We start from the raw sequence: 20,822 nt of genomic DNA on the forward strand, positions 1-20,822 counted from the left end.
CAAGGTTTTGTGAAAGAAGAGTACACTAAATAGCATATATCTGTTCTCCAACCATAAAACACCGACTATCAGCTTTAGCTCAGCACAGATGAGGGCTGCATGCACTGAACAGCATATCTTGATAGGAAGATCTCCACGTCTGTCTTTCTCCTCTCAAGCATAGTGTCTTCTTTAGAGGACATGATCCTGGAAGAAGGGGAGAGAAAGACCAGAGAAACAAACGCATTTAACTCAGGACCCTTGTAGCTGGCCGCACACGCCTACGAGTCTAGCACTGACGCAACATTTACAGTTTTTAGCAAGAAGTTTGTTTTCCTGCCTGTCCACCAATTCAAGTGCACAATCATTGCTCTTGGGAACACTGGGACATGCCAGCCCATATTTGGAAATAAAGCAACTAGTTTCYGCCTCTCAGGGAGAAACCTGCGCATCATTTCAGACACTTTAGTCAAGGAACCTGAGAATTGCACCATTCATTGCCTGGAACAGGCCTACATGGATTATTCAGTGACAGGGGCTCCGTGATAGGGGTGCCTAAATGTTAAGAACTGTTGGAAGCCCAAGAAAGGGAAAAAAGAGCAAAACTTCTCTTTTGAACAAACCTGCCACACTGAGGTCAAGCAGATGACAAGCTTGTTAAACAAATCACTTGCCCCTCTGGGATCACATAAGCCAGTTATTCCCAGCTTAGCTTGGGCCTGAGATCGCACAGGCTGCTCTAACTCTGCCCACTGAGACTCTTCTTAAGAGCAGCCAAACCTGAAAGGTCAGAGACCAGGCCTGGCATGACTGGGTCAGGTCTGATCCAGAAGATGGGCTTCTCTTCTACTGCCAGCAACTTTTCAAATCAGGGCAGATCACGTGCTTCTGAATTTGTCAAGGGGCAAAACCAAGGATGCTGGGCACTAGGAAGTGCTTTGGTTTATKTGAAGAGCTTTTTCCTTCACTGGGATTAACGAAGGTGACTGTACACTACGTCCTACCTCAGATCTTAATCATCAATGTACTCAAAGGGTTCCGGTGGTTCAGGCTCCTGCTCCTCTTCCTCAATCTTTGGACCGTGAGCTGCCACAGGTTCAACCAGCTCCTCCATGTCCTCACTGGTGTCCTTCAGAATGATGATGCCCCCAATGGAAAGCTGCAAGACAAGTGCAGTGAATGTTAGGGCTGCTCACCTGTGCCTCATGGACAGCTCTTTATAGCCATGGTGTCATCCTAGGCCATAGGAGACGCTACAGATTCCTGATCAGTAGGACTGAGCTCTCAACTCACACCAAAGGCAGGAGGGAGAAGGTCTTGAAGAGCTAGCTGTAAATTATATCAAGCAACTATTGTATAAGGAGGGTCGAAAATCAGTTGGAAGAGTGAGTGAAAGATTTACTCAGATGCATGACAATTTACATTTTCTCACTTGTTTGCAACAGACATTAGAAGCTCATTGAATTTTCAGACCACGTGCTCACACAAGGGCTTCTGATAGTCTCAGTGGAGGCACCAGCCATTCATACTCACATTTCTGCAAGAAGAATGGTGTGTAGACTGAAGCCCAAGCTTCATCCGTTTCCCTACCTATAGTGATACATAGAGCACTGCTTCCTTGTGTGCTTGTTCAGTTAAGGATAATTCAGTGGTATTCAGAAAGGGAGAGAAAAACATAGTTTCTTTTTCCTGATTGCTCATGGATGGAGAAATTACAGCAACGATTCCCTAATGGGAGCCTTCACGTCCAGGTTTTGCAAACCCTTCATATCAGAAACAGCCCTGTATTTCCTGATTCTCTGTTAACTGGGTCTGTGCCAAAGGTGTAACTTTCCCCAAAAAAAGAGAAGTTTCAGAGATCAAAGCATCCCTGACACCCACAGGGATGTCTGCAGGAAGATCCTATGAGGCTGCCTTTTGAAACACCATTAGCTAAACTCAGTTCAATGGGAAACAGTGTCACAACTAGGGTAARCTGTGAATCCAGAATCCTAATCTAGAATCCTAATCCAACTATTTTCCACATGAAAATGAACTGTATCATAATTGTTTTATAAGTAAACACAGACTATCACAGGGCAACAAAGGTTAGTGAAGCCTCCCTGTGTAGCCACGTCCCAGGAGGCTGTCTGAAACAGAGCCTAATCTCATCACCAACTTCCACTGACTGAGGAATTCTATTAACAGATCCTCATAAAACAAAGGGGAATTAATTACAAAAATCACAACCAAACATCCTGCCAGGCTAAAGCCGATGGGAGCGTCTCCGGGACTGAAACACCAAGTGCAAAGAGGCAGCACTGGGTCACGCCTGGCTGCAACTGCAGTCTTGCCCACATCACGATTCCAGGCTATAAACAGCCTTTCAAAGAGGYGTTTTACTCTGGCATTCCCCATGGCAGAGCAAAGCTCCAGAACTGCCCCGTTCCAGGTGCCTCACTGGTCACAGACCATAACCCCTGAAGGAGACAGAGAGGAGAAGGGAAGAAGAAAAAAAATGGCACTGCTCTGTTCTCTTCAAAACCTCTTTGTAAGGAAAGTTAATGGAATCCACATTATTTTAGCGGCATGACTGCACGTTTATGGGACAGCATTACAGATCTTCCCAACTAAAATATCAGTTAAGTCATGTCCTTTCTTTTAAAGGAACTGAAAAGTCCTTTGACAGATTTGCTAAAGATATTTCAAAAGGGGCTGATGCACAGAGAATTTTGATGTGCTGACAGAATTCCAGGAAATCTATTTCTTAAAAAACAAATATTTTCCTGGGGAAAAAGTGTTTCTGAACAACACAGTTTTCCTACGTGCAATCCTGCAAAGGGGGAAAGACTAGCATGTTATAAATAAAGGCCACAAGAAGTTGACTCGGGAGGCTTGCTCCCAGAAGCAGTCTTGGTAGTTTCACAATACATTGGAGGACCTTACAGAGCAGTTAGGTAAATTTGGGCTAATGCCAAGGCCTTTTTTGTTCTCCAATCAATACTCACATGCTCTCTCTTCTCTAAGTCAGCAGGAGATGAYGGCACTTTCTGAAGTAAGGCGTAACCAAATAATAAATTTGATTATTGCAAAAACAATTCAATTTAGGTATAAAGGCAGAATAATAAAGACACCAGCAAAGGTAATTCTGTATTTCACTGCACTGACTACAAAGCCTGTAAAACTTTTCTGTTCATTAAGATCTGAGATCAGTAAAAATAGCATATTAGAAAGCAGAAAAGCCCTTAAACATGTTTTATTTTTAGACTATTTCCATGGAATGCCTATGGCATAAAGTCCTAAATTTCTGTCAGCTTCTTTTAAGCAAAGATTTTCATCTCTAAGTCTTATATCCTTACAGTTTCTGATTCTTCAATCAGTCAGCGTTAATGCTCCTGTCTATCACCAGCGTGACAGACAGTAGCCTCAGCACATAACACACAATCTTATGGAAGCAAAACCCAAACCATAACTTGCTATAAGTGGTGATGAATGAAAATGATTATCATGGCTCAGTCTTTATGATGCCACGAATATCACTGATATATGAAGAGCATGTCAGGATCACAATATCTGAAGAGTGCAGAAGGAAAAAATAAAGCAGCATTAGCACAATGAAAAGAGTTGGAGCAGTTCCGGCTTTCCCCCAACTAGAAATTGCATTTGATCATTTGAAGGAGACTTTAAACACAAATATGACACCAGTGAGGTTGCACATCTCTAGCACCACATTATGCTTCATGTGAGTGGTGTTCCCAGGTACACACAAAACTTCAGTTCTTATGTGTCCTGCACTGGAAATGCTCTGAAGGGCAGACCAGCACTTACTGGTTTGAAAGGTTGGTAGCGGCAGCTCTCTGTCATGGTGAGAACTTTGAGCTGAGCAGGCATGACTCTGGCTGGGTTGTCCAGCAGCTGGAAGTTGGGTTCAGGCTCTTTCTTCTTTTCTTTTTCATCCTTCTTTTCAGTCTCATCCTGCARAGGAGAGGGACAACACCAGTATGGTTTTAACAGCAGTTTTTAACCCTTTCACAACTCAGGAGGATAATGTAAACCTGCTATTCCTAACCCTGGAGGAAATTCAGAAGTGTGGTGAGAAGCCTTTCTCCTGCTGAGGAGCAGACTGACCACCTGGCAATCAGCTACAGCACTGGCAATACTGATGTTAATCTAGAGTCCTCTCATCAAGGCAAAGCCTGACTCTTGGCTGCAGGTGAAAAGAAGTTCAGTGGGAAGGGAAAGTGGAAAAGCTGACCTCGGCATTGCCTTTTTAATACTTCCTCTGTAAACTCACTCCATTTCTGTTCACAGTTTAGGCATTTTTAATATCATGACTGAGCACAYGAAAACTGCCAAAAGCTGCCCTGATATCTTCCCAGCAATAAAGCAGCCACTGAAATTTCACAYGACTGGTAACGACAGCAGCTCAACCAAAAAGACTCTTCCCTGTGACTCCCTAGGGAAATTCCAGTTAACCCTTAGCCACTGACTCAGCAGCTGGAGCCAAAAGCTCAAACGAGAAAGCCTCATCACGTACTCAAGAACACGGCTCATGCTTTCCTTCTTGCTCAGCAACACCTCTGGAGTTGCAAACAAAAAAGACTGCGGAAAAGATGGAAACAACCACGAATGAAGTGGTCAGGAAAACAGGCATGGGAAAAACACCAAATGCACAGTCTGCCTTGCAACAGCAGATGGAACTTTGTCGGGCCCAGTGCTTGCTCCTCACTTGGAAGCTATGGATTATAGTCACGTAACAGGCATATGAGAAAAACAGGAAAGCAATTAGACCTGCAAAGCATTTGGACAATGGCAATACATTCAACTTAAACACAGCAGGTGGCAGCAAGCTCCCTTTTTGCTATCCTGTTTTTCTCTGCTCAATTCAGCCAAGAAAACTTTTAAACAGCTTAAGTGTTCACACACACACACACACACACACACAAAACACGTGTGAAGCCTTTCTAAGGCACTGCTTCCTCTTGTCACTTTTACTTAACTGGATGTTGCAAAAATCTTGGAAGAAAGATTCATCTGTTCAGCACATTTTGCTTAGCATAGAGTGCTGTAAGAATAATTAAAAGCAAAGGCAACATTTGGTGGCCACGCAACATCTCAAAGGACTAAGAAGTCAAAAATCAGAGATTCAGCTGTGCACACAAAACAGTTTTCTGAGCCAACTGTAAACAGTYCAGTGCAACAGAATCAACACCTTTCCAGCAGTATTCTCTACATATGCTGTGGCCACTACTTAAATAGCTCTAAAAAAGCATTTTACATGTGTAGTTTTGATTTTATGTCACGCTTCCTTCATGTACCATTTGGGTGTTTATTCTTCAAATTAAAGAGGCCAAAAAGTCCCTGARCATAGCACTTATCTCATACAGATGTTAAACTGAAATCAGAAGGGTTTCCATCGATCTCTGTGAATTTAATCATCCAGACATTTCTGCATGCTCTAGGATGACACTTTATTCACAGATGAGAAACAGAAGTTGCTATAAATCCTCAGAGGACCAAAGCAAACACCACAGATACAGAGCAGAGGAGGGATCCTGTGCTGAAAGCTCAGCTGGCTTGATGCATTTTTCTGTTTTGATAGATAGGCAAAGCACATCAGAAACTGCTGTCCAAAAGGGGAACACTTCGGAAAGGGATTAAACACGAGTAGTAGCAGAAGGTTCTAACTTTTAAACTCTCCAGCAGTCTCAGTTGAAACAGACATCAGCTAACTGCYATAACACTGAGTCCTTTTTCAGAARGTCAACTGGAGGCACCAGGAACATGAAATTAACTAATTTAACTAATTAAACTAAATTTCCTCCACACTGATAAGAAAAGTACATGGATAAGCGATAAAATTCCCCTGTTCTAGAAACATCCTCAACAGCCATTTAAATAACACAAAAAATGTGAAATGTTCCTTCAGTTAAAGACACATACATTCATCAAAACAAGCTTCTGCCTTTAAGATTAGCACTATCAAGGGAKATTTATTTCTCATAAATAGTGAATTTGTGAATGTCTCTTTAGTCAGGACACACATGCACAAGAAAGATGCAAAGGAGTGTATGCAATACACTGAAATGTGTTAATACTACTCAACTGATTGCAATGTTGGTGGCAGTGGGGACAGTTTTAAGTGGGCACCTGCTTTCACGTCACACCTTCCTCATTGTAGGAGGTGGCAGACAGCTGAGTTTGACATTTCACTCACCACTTCCATCTTCTCCTCTTCCTTCTTCTCTTTCTCCTTCTCCTTTTCCTTCTTCTTGGCTTTCGCAGTGATGGACAGCACAGCAGTGGAAACCTGGATTTGTCAACAGAGGAGGCATTCAGCACAGCTGTGACACTGCATGCAGCACATCAACTGCCCAAGCAGGGCAACCAAGGCAAGCTGGTGTTAGGTCAGTTCTCAGCACAGGTAATAACAAGGTCAATCCCTCTCCCTCCACACTGTTCTGTTTGAAAGATCAATGCAGTGCCACCGGAGCAAGTAAATAGCACAGACAGGACTGAAGAAACCATAAATGCAGACCAGGTCCAGTCACTTATGCAAGAGGTTGGCAAACTTCCTAATTTAGAGATTAATCATTACTGCTCAGATGTCCACATGAGAATTGTCTACTTGTTTGGTTTTAAACAGCAATGAATGGAGAAATCTGCTGGCAAAGTCTCCAAGGTAAAAAGTCTCTTCCTGATGACCTAAAACTCTTTCTCTGTCCTAATCAGACAGCTATATTTCTCTCAGAGCTAAAAACATGGATGCACAAAATGCCTCATAGGTGTGAGAATATCTGGTATTTCTGAACAACACTCAGCAAAATTGCTCAAATTCTTGTATTTGGCACATTTTCCTCCCAGAAAGCATGTRAAGCTATGTATGTAAGGCAGCAATTTCCTCAGAGGGATAGGGAGCACTCTATTTGTCAGGTTGCTGSTGAGACTTTCTAGGCTCATGGCCTATTTAATGGCACATTTAATTCTGGTCAAGAGCAAAAGAAAAGAGGGATGTCAAATTCATGTCCAATTCCAAAGGTGACAATGTAACTAGGAGCAGCCAGCTTTGCCTTTCATTAGAGTCCATTTCTGTGCTCCTCAACCGTTCAGAAATTTCTCCTGCCTAGCATTCAATTCTGATAAAATGATTTACAATTTTCACACAATGTCATTCATCAGTGTGACATGTCTGAGGTCTCCACTGCTGCAATTGCTCCCTAGGGACTGCTCTGCCTGTTGCCATGGCCTGTGTGACAGCTTTTACCATCTTAATCCAGCAGACAAATTGATTCTACTGTCCTGCTGGTCATCCAGCAGTTCTCATCTCTTTCTCTCCTATACCTAAATACTCTCAGTTCCTCACTTACCCTTCTCCTGTGATCCATGGGCCTCATCACTCATTTTCTATCACATGGTCCCACTGCCCCTAGATCAGTTACGTTTCTGCCCTTCTATATAGGACTATAAGACACGTTCTGCCTAATACTTTCAGTGTTTTAATTTGGCAGCAATTTGGAGCCCAAGTCACAGACAAAAACCCCACTGTTTTGCAGGGCACTAGGTGCCCTACAAAGAGAATACACACATACAGATCAGTGGGGCAGGGAAATTTGTTTTAATCAATGCTTCTGCTTGACTAGTGGAGACAAGGGAGGCTCCTGCCACTCAGTAGCACAGCAGTTGTGTGCTATGATCAGCAAGAGTCCCTGGCTCAGCAGGAAAAATAGCCAGAATTCTCCTTCTGAGATAATAGTGCCTGCCAATTTCTCCTCCGCTCTTTAAATTCCCTATTGGTGCCATCAAAGCCAACGTCTAAACTAGAAGGGAGAAGGGGTCAGTCTAAACAAAACAGAAAGCAACCCCARATACCTTTTCTTTCTCCTTTTCCTTGGGTACCTCAAGAGGTGGGGGATAGGCGAAGGTGGATGGTTTGCAGTTGGACTTGTACTGGACTTTCGGCATCTAAGGCAAAGAGTTAAAAAAAACGTTAGAGACCAGAAAAGCAGGGAAAAAATCCACAACAGAATAATTACTTTAGCTTCATTTTCCTTCCAGCAGAGATGAACACAGATCCTCTTAAGAATACAAGCTTCCCYTTTTCTCCCTCCGGAAGCTGAGAAACTGTTATCAGTGGCAACAGTTCAAGTAGAACAATGTTATTTAATTATTCTATAATTTGCCTCTGGCAAGCTCTCCTAGCCTTCTCCGTGTAGTCCATGCTATTCACACCACGCTTTGTTTTCATTGTTTCGAGGCTTCTGTGGTTTTGATGTTGCTGCTGTGCCTGCTCACATTAGTGCAAAATTGGTTTAAGAGCTAAGCGACGATCTGCTCTGTCAACGCACGCTAGGCCAGCTCAAGCACTGCCCGACACCACCTCGTGCAAAAGGACAATACATTTTGGAGGTAGGGAGGTTATTTGTTTTGTTTTTAATTCACTTCCACATATTCTCTTATTCTTGCCTACTCAAGCAAAGCAAGATGTGCTTTGACAGTCCATCCAAATTCTTAAACTTAATTTAATTCTGCAGGATCTCAGCTCTCTGCCTTTGTGACATGTAATGGAGCAATAAGGGACCAGGTACTGCTCTGAGGAAGCAGTGTGGYATGGTGCAGCCTATAATATACTTTAAGCTTGTGGGTAGTTTTAGTAGTTAAACCAAGTTAGAAAATACCACCTCTCCCTAGGAAACCCTAGGATGGAGAAAGGGAGTCAAAACGGCAGCACAGCCAAGCAGGCAAAAAASTTCTGCATGTCTCACTGCACAGGAGGTGCAGTGATACAGCCCATATAAAATATTCAGGACAGCGAGAAAAATGGCATTTTAGGGCAAATCTCTCCCTTCAAACAGTAAGGATTTTCAGCTGTGTATAGATGGGCTTCATGCTCAGCACCAAGACAGGTGGAAAAGAGCCTCAAATAATAAAAAGAGCCTCAAATAATAGCAGAATAACAATCTCACAGATTGAGCCTATGCACACTCGGTGCATCCCAGACTACACCTGCAGCAATGACAGCAGGAGTTTGSACTGCCCCGTGCTTCCACCCTCAAATGCTGTTTTATTTTGCAAAACTAATTCAGTTCTTCTGCTTGAGATGCCCATTCACTAAGGCAGCACAGACACAGCTTGCAGGGGCTACACCACAGCCCGTCRGCTGGAAGAACAGATGCCCAGGAAAAATGCAGCACCCAGAGCTGTTTGGTTTAATGTTTATTTCCCCAGGAATCCAAACAGACCTTTTCTTTTYCTTTTTTTCCTTCCTMGGGGGTTCTTTATCTGGTTTTGACAGTGTGCTGCTTTAGGTTTACCAGAGATGTAATGGATTTCATAGCACCTCAAGAGAATCTCATTTGGCAACTGCAGAACTCCACCTCTCCATGGAGCCTGCGCACAAGAGGGGAACATTGTGCAGCACAGAGCCTGATTCCAGACAAGAAGCTATTGCACAGAACAAGCCCGACAAAGGACTCAAAGCTGTAGCGCTGTGTACAGTCCTAACTGGTACAAATCCACATAAYCCACCAGGAGGGGCACAGCTTTTGGTTGTTCTTTTTGGTTTAAAAACAACCTTGACCTTCTGGAGCAGGAAGGTACATCCTGGAGTGCTCTCTGCCCACATACATTAAATAGATTTGCTTTCCTTGTGAGTTACTTTAAAATAAAGATGTTACAATACATTCTCTGTATTATCCCCAGTTCCCCCCACTAACGTTACTAGTGTAAGGCTTCATTCCAAACAAAGAACTACAATTTAAGCCTGATTTTRGKKTTTTTTTTTAATTTTTTTTTTCTCATTAGCATTGTTTCTGGCATAGATAAGCTGCAGGCATTAAAAAAAAAAAGAATGCATTTACACACCTCCCAGGTCACTTAAGACAGAGCTCTAGGCTGCTCCAAGGAGCAGCTTTGCTCCTCTCCACTCATCACATACCTTAAGATCCTTGTTAAGGCCAATGACGCAGGTCGGGGTAAAAGCCAGCGACAAGAAGTGAGACAGAGGGAACCAGAACCAGAACTGGGTGAAGACCAGCACTCCCACCACGGAAGGCATGTGAGTGTGTCCCGTCCTCGACTGCAGGGAAATAGTTACGTTATGGCCCCCTGTGGAGAATCACAAATGCAAGAACTTAAGTGAGGTTAATGCAGTCCCGGGTGCTCCACAGGAACAAGTGAAGGACGCTGCGATGAGCAGAGCACAATGTTGTCTCCTCCTGCACACCCCTTCCTCCAAAACCCACCTTGCAATCTCAGCCTGTACAACAAAACTCAGGGGCAACATAACCAAACTGCTCTGGCCATCTATATTACCGAAACACAACCCCTCTGCACTCATTTTGCCAGGAGATCAGGTAAAAAAGTGAAGCTGAGGCCCATGGAGGGGAGAAGCTCAGGCAGACAAGCCCCTGCCAGAAGTAGCTTCAAAATAGGACACACAGACGAACCACAAGACAAAAATCACAGGGAAAACGGTGCATACAAAAAGCTTTTCTTTCTGGGGCGGTCTCCCTGAACTGCTAAGTGTTATACAGAAGATATATGCCCGCATTTTTATCCTACACCATCTCAGTACAAAAAAATGTAAACAGCAGCAACTTCAGAAGTGGCTTCTTGGGGTTATCAATCTCAGTGGCAAAGAGACAAGCTCCTGCAGTTCTTGCAACAAAATTAAATCTCTGCCAGACAGCCAAGTCCTTAGCTTTATACTTGCAAAGCAGAGRCCAAAACAACTCCATATGTTGATGCAGCACAGGCACATCCAGCCAGAAATCAAATTGAAAGACAGGGTTGGCAGACAGAGTGAGAAAGTGTTAATCGGATCTTCAGTCTTCTGATGAACCCAGTGAATCAAGCTGAGGAGGCAGCAGACAAGTCCATTACCGCTGAGGAGGCCAGTGCAGCCAGGGTAACTTGGTTAAAATATAGTCTCCCACTCACTCCAAATTAAAGGCTCCTTAGAGCTGAGAAGCCCAACGAGGAGCCGCATCCCTCTGCCTCGCACAAGCAGCCACGTGTAGCAAGGCCAGGCCCCTGTGGGGCTGGCCTGAGTTTGAAGCACAACCAAAATTAATTTTTTGCTGCAATACCAGTGAAAGCCCTTAATGAAGCAGTAATGGTGACCTTTGCATCTGTTGGTGTCAAAAAGTCCTAAGAGTAACAGAGCCAAGACTAGGAGATTGGACATCATCCTGTGAGATGCTCTGYGCAAGCACTGCCTTTTTGGAGAAAGACAAGGACATCGAAGTCTCATTTGCTACTCTCTGTTATGTTCTTCCATACTGCTCTCATGTGCTTGTATTTGAATTTACAACACTAGCCTCAAACACTGCACACAAATCTCCTGCCTTCTGCCCCATCTTTCCTATGAACCTTTCTTCACTGGATCAGCGTGCAAGGTAATTTGAAGATCTGTAATTTGCAGATATTCCAGCTAAAGCAGTTAAAMAAGCAGTTTAAATGAATTTTTATTGGATTTTTGGAAATTTATTTCCCAAATTTCTTTTTAACTTTTCAAATTCTATTATACAACCTCTRGAATTTCCGGGCTAAGCAACAGATTTCAAATTCAAAAGCTGCTGTCAGGCTCCTTCTTTCTGCTGTTCTACATCCACACACGCTCCACCCTCACTGCCAGGGCTGTGTGGGGAACAGGAAAGGTGGAGAGACAAGATACTGCACAACTGTCATCTGTCTTCTTGATTAGGGAGCAGCTCTGATGACCTGCTCAGGGAACACATTCCAAACCTTTGGCTAGATGGATAAAAGCCAGGAGATGGCAGGGGGCTGGGCAGGGGATCCACCACTCACAGAAAGATTTTCAGAGCTCCTTGGTAGCACTAGAAGGTCTAACTCCCAGAATTTATAGTAGCAAAGTTGTTGAAATTAAAGTAGTTGCTTTAAAAGCAATGAGGATCCACTAGGTAAGCTCGCACCAGGGAAGAGGAGGGGGAGTGCAGGCAGATGATGATGATTTGCACTTTGAGGAACCTGCTCTTTACAGTCATGGGGGTGCTCTTGCAACACCCATCAGATTGTTCTAAAATCTTAGTTCTTCAATATGTTCTGGACAAAATAAATGCTTTGCTGATCATACCAYGGCAGAGCCCATACTGAACAGCCCAGCTCAGCACTCACTACCTGAGGATCCCTCACARACCCTGGAAATAAGCTGCCAATCTTAGCCTGGCTATTTTCAAACAACAACAACACGCTGGTTCTTTCTTTATCAGCAAAGACTGACAACTTACTTCATCCGAACAAGAATGAAGGCAACCAGAACTTAGTGTCAGCCCCCAAAGGCCAAAGTCTCACCCGCTYTGCCAGCAAAGCCCTGGCTGAATCAATTCCAGCATGTGCCAACAAGGTGATTCACGAGGGCCRTAAAACATGGGCTAGCTCTGGTTTAATGGACAAAAACACCAGCAAAAGTTAATGGCTTCTGCTTCTAACTACTGAAGTTTGATCCAATTTTACATTACGAGCCCGTAAAGTGTGATGGGCAGGAAAAAGGTTGCAAACATCTGTGTTGATGAAGGGATAAAGAAGCACTGAATTCAGTGCATGCGAGGGAAGCCCATGTGCACCTAAGTACCTTTTATATTAAAGTCTTTAAGATCCAAAATGCACCACTTCACATGAAATTCCTATTTAGAGAGACAGAAAATAGGCAGTGGGCAGCTCCCTTCCGCTGCCATTCGGATAACTCTTTCGATCACTTGTCACAGCTGTCACCAGAGCTGTGCAGGACTCAGCACATTCATCTTCATGATACCCAGTGATGGAGAAGGTCCCCACCTACACACAGCTGACCCCACCCACGCTTGTTAAATATCCAGAAAAGGATGCTCCAAATGTGCTACATAAATATTAGCTTAGTGACAGCAGCTCCTTCTTCATCTTCACTGATGGAAAAATGCTGCATTAAAAATCAGAGAGAAGACCTAGAGTCCAGAGGGCAAAAAAAGTTTAAGTAGGTCAAATGTTGAAGTTTAATGAGATCATCATATCCCTTTTATAGCTCACCTTGACAAATACATATTCCAGATAATAAAGCACATTAATTTTGCAAGGAACGGAAAGGGAGTTGTCAGCCTGCAGTGAGAGGGCATGTTTGCATATGACAGGGAGAATTATAAGAGTTCAGAGGTTTGGAGGAGAAAAAAAGGCTAAATTTAGTGCATCTAATTCTTGCATGAAATCATGAGTCCACTGACTACCTTGCTATCAGAACAAGAAATCCACCTCCAATGTATCACTTCTCAGTCCCACAATGGAAACGCTGCACTTTGATCAAAGTCTGTCACTGAAAGAGAATTATACTTTTCTCCTTTCAAAAAATAAAAAGAATAACTACATGTTCAATTGCCCCAGCCATGGCAGACAACACAAAGACCTTTTCTTCCTGGTAGTGATAAATTCTACGGCTCATTGTTTCGGGAAAGCATTTGCTGTTGTATGGGAGAGAAACAGAATTTGCTCTTTGTAATTCAGGTTCACAGCCTTGCCCACCAGCACAGCAGTTTTTATAAGCAAGAAATAAAGAAGTTGGCACAAATCCATGTGTAGTTTATTAAAACTGGATGCTTCTGGTTTCCAAGTTACTATACATGAGTGATACAGGAAGCAAATAAGGTTTAAGCTGCATTTTTATGATTTAAACCTTAAAGGTGGCAACTCAAAACAGGCCTGCACTGCTGATAGAAAAATCTCTTTGAGCCAGCAAGGCTCTGGCTTCCCAGCAACCTAGTATAAGCATGGGAATACCCCAAACTGGAGAAACAGTCTTGGCCCAAAAATATTGCTGAGCTTGAGCTCTAGGAGYGGGGAAAAGGACAGGGAGCTGCATGGCAAGAAAGGGCCACAGAGATGGGAGAAACTGAGTTCGGATATGCAGGTAAACACTAGAAATTCAAAAAAAAAAAATCAAAACGGAACATGGTCTGTCTTCTTTGCTTACAGAAACCTTCCTTAAGGTTCCCTAAGGTCCTGTAATTCAGCTCCTGTGAAATGCTAATCCCTTTACAGAAATCTGTCTGTGGCTCAGTCTTTAGTAGTCAGGTAGTGATGTTCCCTAAACTAGAAGACAGAATCCTTTGTGAGAGGAGCACTAGCTCTTCTGAAGCAACCCCAATGCAGTTCACTGAGCTTTCCTCTTGGCATAACACCTCTCTTCTAATAATCAAGAAAGGAGCAAAACCTATTTATTAAAAATTTATTTAATATATTAAAAGTTTTAACTGGTCACGTCATCTTTTAATAGAAAACCTGTTTTCATCCAGACTTCTGGACAAGAATTCTGCCTTAATGACTGGACTGGCTTTATCCTAATTGAAGCACACTGATACAAGCTGAAATGACAATGCAGGGCTTATTTCTTTAATTAGACAAAATGACCTGAAATTTGAGATTTCTTGCTGCTGCTACATAACAGGCATAAAAGCCAGCATCCCCTCTCCAAAATGGAATTTGGTATGATRGCTATTAGAAGCTTTCTGTAGCCAAACAAGAGCAAGAAATTTTCACTGCTTTAAGTATCTGGGGAGTTACCTGCATCCAAAATGCCTTGTGCCAGGATTGCTCCGAACTTTGCCATAACATCATCATGCTTATCGTTGATCACTTTGGAATACAGCTGCCTGAACTGGCTGACCTGGAAAAGAAAGAGAAAATAAGAAAGAAGATTACACAAACATTTTGTATTTAATACAAGCACTCTGAAATTCTGTACCTTAGATGATACTTGCTTTTTCAGTGGTTTGAACCATTGATGATGCAAGTCAACCCACTAATAACTAATTATAGAGGTTTAGCTCACTGGAAGACACCTAAAAATGATCTTAAAGCCATCAGGACAGTCTTGCAACTAAACCACCTTCTGCAGACCTCATAGCATCCGCCTGCGCATCCCTAGAGCGCCACTGGCATAATACACTATGAGTTTGTAGCAAAAACTACTATATGTTCTTAGGTGCGTGACCCTGCCCTTTATTAAATTTCCTCTAATTCCTACTGCTGAAAACCTCAAACCTATTCTGTTTTTCCTGTACAATATTTCTGCTGTATTGATAATGCCTCCATGATGCGTCATTAGCAGATTTTGCTACCGCACTCCTACCTTTTAAGTCAGTCATTAATGAAAATATTTAATAATGTAACAGTTTATGCCATGATATATACACACCAATGTCTTAAGTGCACATTAGCAAGGGAAATTACTAGACCTTTGCTTATCATCATTGCTTAAAACAGCTTCATCTTTCACTGTTTCACTGAGTGTTGAAGTGACAGAACACTATCCCATCCACAAATAGATAAGGCTCTATCATATGTTGACAGCATGGTCTTTCATATACACAGATGAGAACAATGCAATTCAAGTAGATTTTAGGGCTGAAAAAGCAGACTAGGAAATCCCACTCTGCATTCAAAACCCGTTAAGCTGCTCCAGATAGATCTATCCCATGTCTGGGAGGGTTTTTTATGCTTCCTACCTAAATTAATTTTGATAGAGTTATCCATATAACATTTTCTTTCCATTTTTTTTTTGTTTGAGTACTAAAATTCAACATGGCATGCTCAAAAACTAAGACAGTCTCTTCAGAAAGGCTCCTGCCAAGATACCTAGTTTCTCCCAACTATTAGACCATTTTGTTGCGGGTACCCAGGTCCTCTTCCTACACCTGCAGATAAGAGGACAAACTTCTTGCTCAGTACAACAGGGCCAGACACAGCCACCAGATACACACACAAGCTACTAGGATTTCAAATTCAGTTCCATTTTCCACATTTAAGAGCACATAAAGCCCTAGGCCCTTATCACAGGCAAAGCACAAGCTCCTCTCCGGAGACATCAGAGATATCTGCTCTGTGAGGAGTGCTTGAAGAACAGTCTTATATTTCAGCTGGGAAAGGCTCTCAGTATCTGCTGTAGCCAAAGAAACCGAGCTTCAAAACCTCTGCTGGGAACTAATTCTCACAGAGTCCTGGTCCTACCAGCGCCAGGCTGGACCAGTGTGCAAGGCTTAAACACACAGTGACCAAAACCCAGCTCGTCCTGACCCACAGSAGGCCCACACTGATGCAGTCATCTCCCACCTGCAGTACAGTATGTAACGTATGGAAACACTCCCGACACTCTGATTCCCAGGAGCTGCCTTGGCCTTTCTGGGATGGCCGGCGTGCATTCCAGGATCGCAGAGCCGCTGGAGTCATAAAACCTTCTAAATTGGGAGCATAAAACAGTCGCATAAACACAATGGCTCCAAGAAGAGTAATTGCTGCTGTCGACATGCTTTCTATTTTATTTTTTTTTTTTTTTAAAGACAACGCCAGAAAGCACACAGTACTGGGGGCAGAATTCAGGTGTTTCTCCTGAATTTATATGGTTTGTCTTGGGGAGCAATGAGAAATCTAAAAATATGTTCAGAAAGAATTTTCCTGCCAGGGAAAGGACAATTCATACAGCTGAAGTCACAGCCATGAGAACTGCGCTGGGAATTATGTTTTATTAAACCAGGATTCAACAATGTCAAAAGAATAAATAAATTAAAAAAACCCACAAAAACAAACAACAACCCACACAATGAAGAGCTGATTCCAAGAATAAGTCAAACTCTAAAGACTTAAGTCAGACTCGAGAGGTTTCTRAGCAAAACCTGAGACTGTGTTCCTCAGCAAAAGTACATCACAGCCATGTGGAAACACACGAACTGAGGATGCGACAGCCACACATTTTATCATTTATCCTATTTCACTTGTAGATTCTCGATCACAGGCAATAACAAGTTCGGACATCACCGCTACCACTGAGATGTTACGTCAGGCAACTGCATTGGGAGCATTAACTCATCACACTGTTTAAATCACAAGTGCCTTAAAGGAAAAGGCAGTTTCTGCTCGATATTTCACTTTCCTTTGTTTTTTTCCRTAGCTAACCTAGCTGTACTATTCATCAGCCTTTAGTGCAGATGACATTGATCTGATGAATTTTGAGCTGGTCTGTGACGACAGCAAAGAACACGTACATTTATGCAAGGAAATCACAACCTGCTAAATGCAACTGCAAKAAAATTAATGTTTCACATAAATGGACAATCTCATAACCCAGAAGCAACAGATAAGCCACTCGGCCTTAAACAAGCGCAGTGAAGCTGAACCTAGCACCAATTCTGCTRCCCAAGAGGCAGTTTTATTAAAGCAACGGTTGCAAAGCAGCAGCCATTTCCTTTACTCCGTGCAAACAAGTCCAACAAGTTGCAGGTTAATATTAGCTCTCTAGTCGTCAATTTCCCTTCACAATTTTAAAAAAATCTATATTATATATAAATATTATATATAATATTTATTTWAAAAATCTATATTATATATAAATATTTTCTTGCGTTTATTAATGCTAAGATGAAAGATCATGGTATATTTTCAGAGCAGTCACACGTACAGGTGTGTGGCAGGGAGACACTATACACACAATATACAGTTCCTTACAGCTATACTGACCAACCTCTGCTTCTCTCTATTTATACTTTTCCACACTTTCCAATTTTTTATTTATAAAAGCTTGCTCTGCGGTTTATGTGCTTAATACAAACAGCTTGTTTCTTATGCCCGACCTCCTGCACACTGGGAAAATGGCTTAGCTTGCATTTAAGGTCTTATTTCCCCTTGCTGCTGCTATTCCCAGGTTTTGAAGCAGAGTATGTCCCAGCAGCTGGCTCCTTTAGAAATCCCACCGACTTCAGTAAGCTGAAGTGGGACCTCCTATGTTATCAAGGACAACCACATACGGACTAGAGGAACAAAAGTCACCTGGGATAAATAAATAAGTAAATAAATAAATAAAAATAAAATAAATAAATAAATAAATAAAGACACTTTCAGTCTCTTCTGGGATTATCTGGAGCAGACACACGGAGACAGGAGCAGCACATAACATTATTTCACTGCTTGAGCTGGACAGTAAGACCCGGGTGCTGCAGCTCAGAGCACATTACTCTGCTCGTGGGACTCCAGGCTCAGCTTTTGGGGCTCGGAATATTTACAACAAACAGACAGATGTTACAAAGCTCTGAAAAATCAGCTCATTAGAGGGACTGTAATGTGGAATTTACACGGGAATCACACCTTCTAACAGCAGAAACACCTGGCCAGGGAGCTGCGAGGCCGGTTTCGAGCACAGGACATTATTCCCTTCGGAGAGCGGGACCGGCAGCCTCCACCAACAGCCTTATCCTAATGAGGCTTCCCGGGCTCCGCTCACCCTGTACACGTTAATATGCACAAAACACCCCTGGCACCAACCCCTGGGGACCCAACGGCTGTGCCACTGGGCACAAAGAAACACAAGGAACCAAATTCCAGAAACCTGGCTGCTAAGAGAGCCAGGATCATTGCCACAGGCTGAGGTGTGGAATCAGGCAGCTTGCACAAACAAATGTTGAAGGACTAAAACAACAAATTCTTCTCTACTTTTTAAACTCTTTAAAAGTAGAGAATATCTGATGCCATGGCAAGGGCACTCTGATTTTAGATGCCTTCTGCAAGGCAGAGATGCCTGTGGATCTTGAGCCACTGCCGACTTTGGAAAATGGATTGAGAAATTATGCCCTTATCAAGGTTTTACTTGTATGTAAGCACATAYATTGTGCAGGAGTAACTGTAGTAACAGAGTTAGCAGCTTCTCATATGAGGATCCTTAAGACCAGCTTCATTGTCTGAATGATCCTTTTTCAGCACTGTAAAAGTGTTTGGGATTTTTAAAGAGCTCAGGATCTGAAGGTAACAGGAGGGTAACAGAAACCAACAAGTGACGTCCCTTATGGGACTCCTACAATGGGATTTGTTTTCTGTAACACAGATTTTTCAACCCTGATGGTGTAAAAGCCTTTGCAGAGTTTAATAAAATATCTCCATGCAAACCATCATCCATGGAAATCCTGGATCTAAGTGGAGGAAAAAAAAAATCAAGTGGTTATTCCCTAACATCCTAAAGAGATGACCACAGGAGGAAAGAAGAAAAACCATGAACTTGGTTATTATCTTCTCATTTTGCAAGATGACCACCCTAGCATAAAACAGCAATAGTAAATCAGATTCAAGACGTTASCCATGTAGCATGTCTCCCAAATTACTTTCTTAATTGCCCTGCAGGTCACAAACACATAATGAAGTTGTCATGGATCCCTGTTACAATGAGCTCATCGCGCCTATAATGTAGGATTGCATTTCTCAAAATAAACTTGTTACTGCTCGATATCCTGCGCTGAGATGGTGCTTAAGTGTATTGGAGGTCAGGAAAATCAGGTTGACTGCACCTGGGGAATCATGTTTCAGCTGCTAAGAGACAGGTCTGTTATACAAGATTTGCAACCCCCTTTTGGCCCTCAGGCAGCCTGCAAGTCCCAGAGGCTGAGTCTCTACYGAAACATTCCTATAGGTAGGGAGAAGACAAATACAGAGGTAAGATTAATTATTTTTATTACCAAAATACTTTGATTTTTACACTCTATCGCTGAAAATTCAGCATTTCAAACTCTGCTCTAAGGAATTTGTTATTTTTTTTCCACTTTTCAAAGTCATCTTTTTCCCATACTTGTAAATTCTCCTAAAACAAAACAAAAACCCATACACATCTACGCCTCTTTTCCCGTTTAATCTTTTTAGACATACACCTAAGCAACATCTATACAGAAGCAGCAAATGCATTTTGCAAATACAACCCCAACCAGTACAAAGGAAAGACTGTTGATATTTGCAGAACCAATAGTGGTTCCACACTAGATTCTCAGCAGGAAAAACACAAAAAATCTGTTGGAAAGCCAGAGAGTCAGAGCAGTTATATGAACAGACATGGGAACTTGTTAGGCTCATACAAACAGAAGAGACAGGGCAAAGCACGTTACTAGAAAACGTTGGGAAACAGATTACCAYCCATTCCCCATGCTTCAAATTCCAATGCCAAGGGAGGAAATGGAAGATAAAACAYCTAAAATGGAATTTAAGCAAAATCTCTTGGGAAGTATGATAAAACAGGGCACTTGCTCTATTTAAGGAATATTATTTGCTATCATCTTCATAAAAAAATATCATTACAGAATTTAAATCCTTATAACCCAAAACACATATCTTGCAGGCAAGTCATCTATGGGAAAAGGACACCCAACGAAAATAAAAAGCGGTGACGGGAAGCTGGTCAGAGCATTTATCACAATCTTTATCAAAATCACTGTGTCTCCCGTGCAAAACAGCTCAAAGTATTTTGCAGTAGTAGGACAGCGATGCAAAGTGTATTTAAATGTCGAATTTAGTTCTTTAACTCTTATCAAGATCACCAATATGACGTGCGGGGCACGAAGTCCAACTTGTTCCTCTTACCAGGTGCCTGTGTGGCAAAGCAAAAAGGCCCCCACGTCAGGGTAGCCGCTGTGGTACAGGGCATCTCTCGGGCATCTCACCAGACTAAAATATGTCACTGCAATCCAAAAATGGCTGGTGATCTGAACTCCGCCCTTTCACATCAGATTAAAATATTTTTTCTCCAGGCTGGCAGACAGCTCCAAAAAAAGTTTCCCATGGATAATAAGTAATTTAATTGCCTGCATGTTGCCCAAATAAATGGAGGATCTCTTTTTACYTCCAAGCAAGGCAGGATGATCATAGCTAAGTGTGGCAGTAATTGCTTCCTTCAGAACAAGGAAAATTACTGTATTTTGTGTCTAATTCCCAAATTAGCATATTGTTTCAGGGATTCCTCATGAGTTTATAGTCTGTACATTTTTCTTTTTAATTGGTAGCACTTCCATGTATGGATAATGAATTGCCTTCTGCATCTGTATTACGTAACAGCACAAATCTTGACTCAGAAACAG

At 42.4% G+C, this 20,822-nt stretch overlaps 1 protein-coding gene across 1 annotated transcript in view; it reads right to left on the reverse strand.

The window, feature by feature from the left end:
* Positions 1–20,822, reverse strand: part of PSMD1 (proteasome 26S subunit, non-ATPase 1) — a 69,990-nt gene continuing 49,168 nt past the window's right edge. The window contains exons 19-25 of the mRNA XM_026045447.1: positions 14,506–14,608; positions 9,893–10,062; positions 7,828–7,920; positions 6,176–6,268; positions 3,787–3,933; positions 984–1,138; positions 1–186 (exon numbers count right to left, since the gene is read on the reverse strand). Of these exons, the coding sequence (XP_025901232.1) occupies positions 992–1,138; positions 3,787–3,933; positions 6,176–6,268; positions 7,828–7,920; positions 9,893–10,062; positions 14,506–14,608 (753 nt within the window). The 3' untranslated portion in view covers positions 1–186; positions 984–991. The remainder of the gene's footprint in view (positions 187–983; positions 1,139–3,786; positions 3,934–6,175; positions 6,269–7,827; positions 7,921–9,892; positions 10,063–14,505; positions 14,609–20,822) is intronic.

The sequence above is a fragment of the Nothoprocta perdicaria genome, unplaced genomic scaffold (genome assembly GCF_003342845.1).
Source record: "Nothoprocta perdicaria isolate Ctin4 unplaced genomic scaffold, notPer1 scaffold_4, whole genome shotgun sequence".
Taxonomy (NCBI): Eukaryota; Metazoa; Chordata; class Aves; order Tinamiformes; family Tinamidae; genus Nothoprocta; species Nothoprocta perdicaria.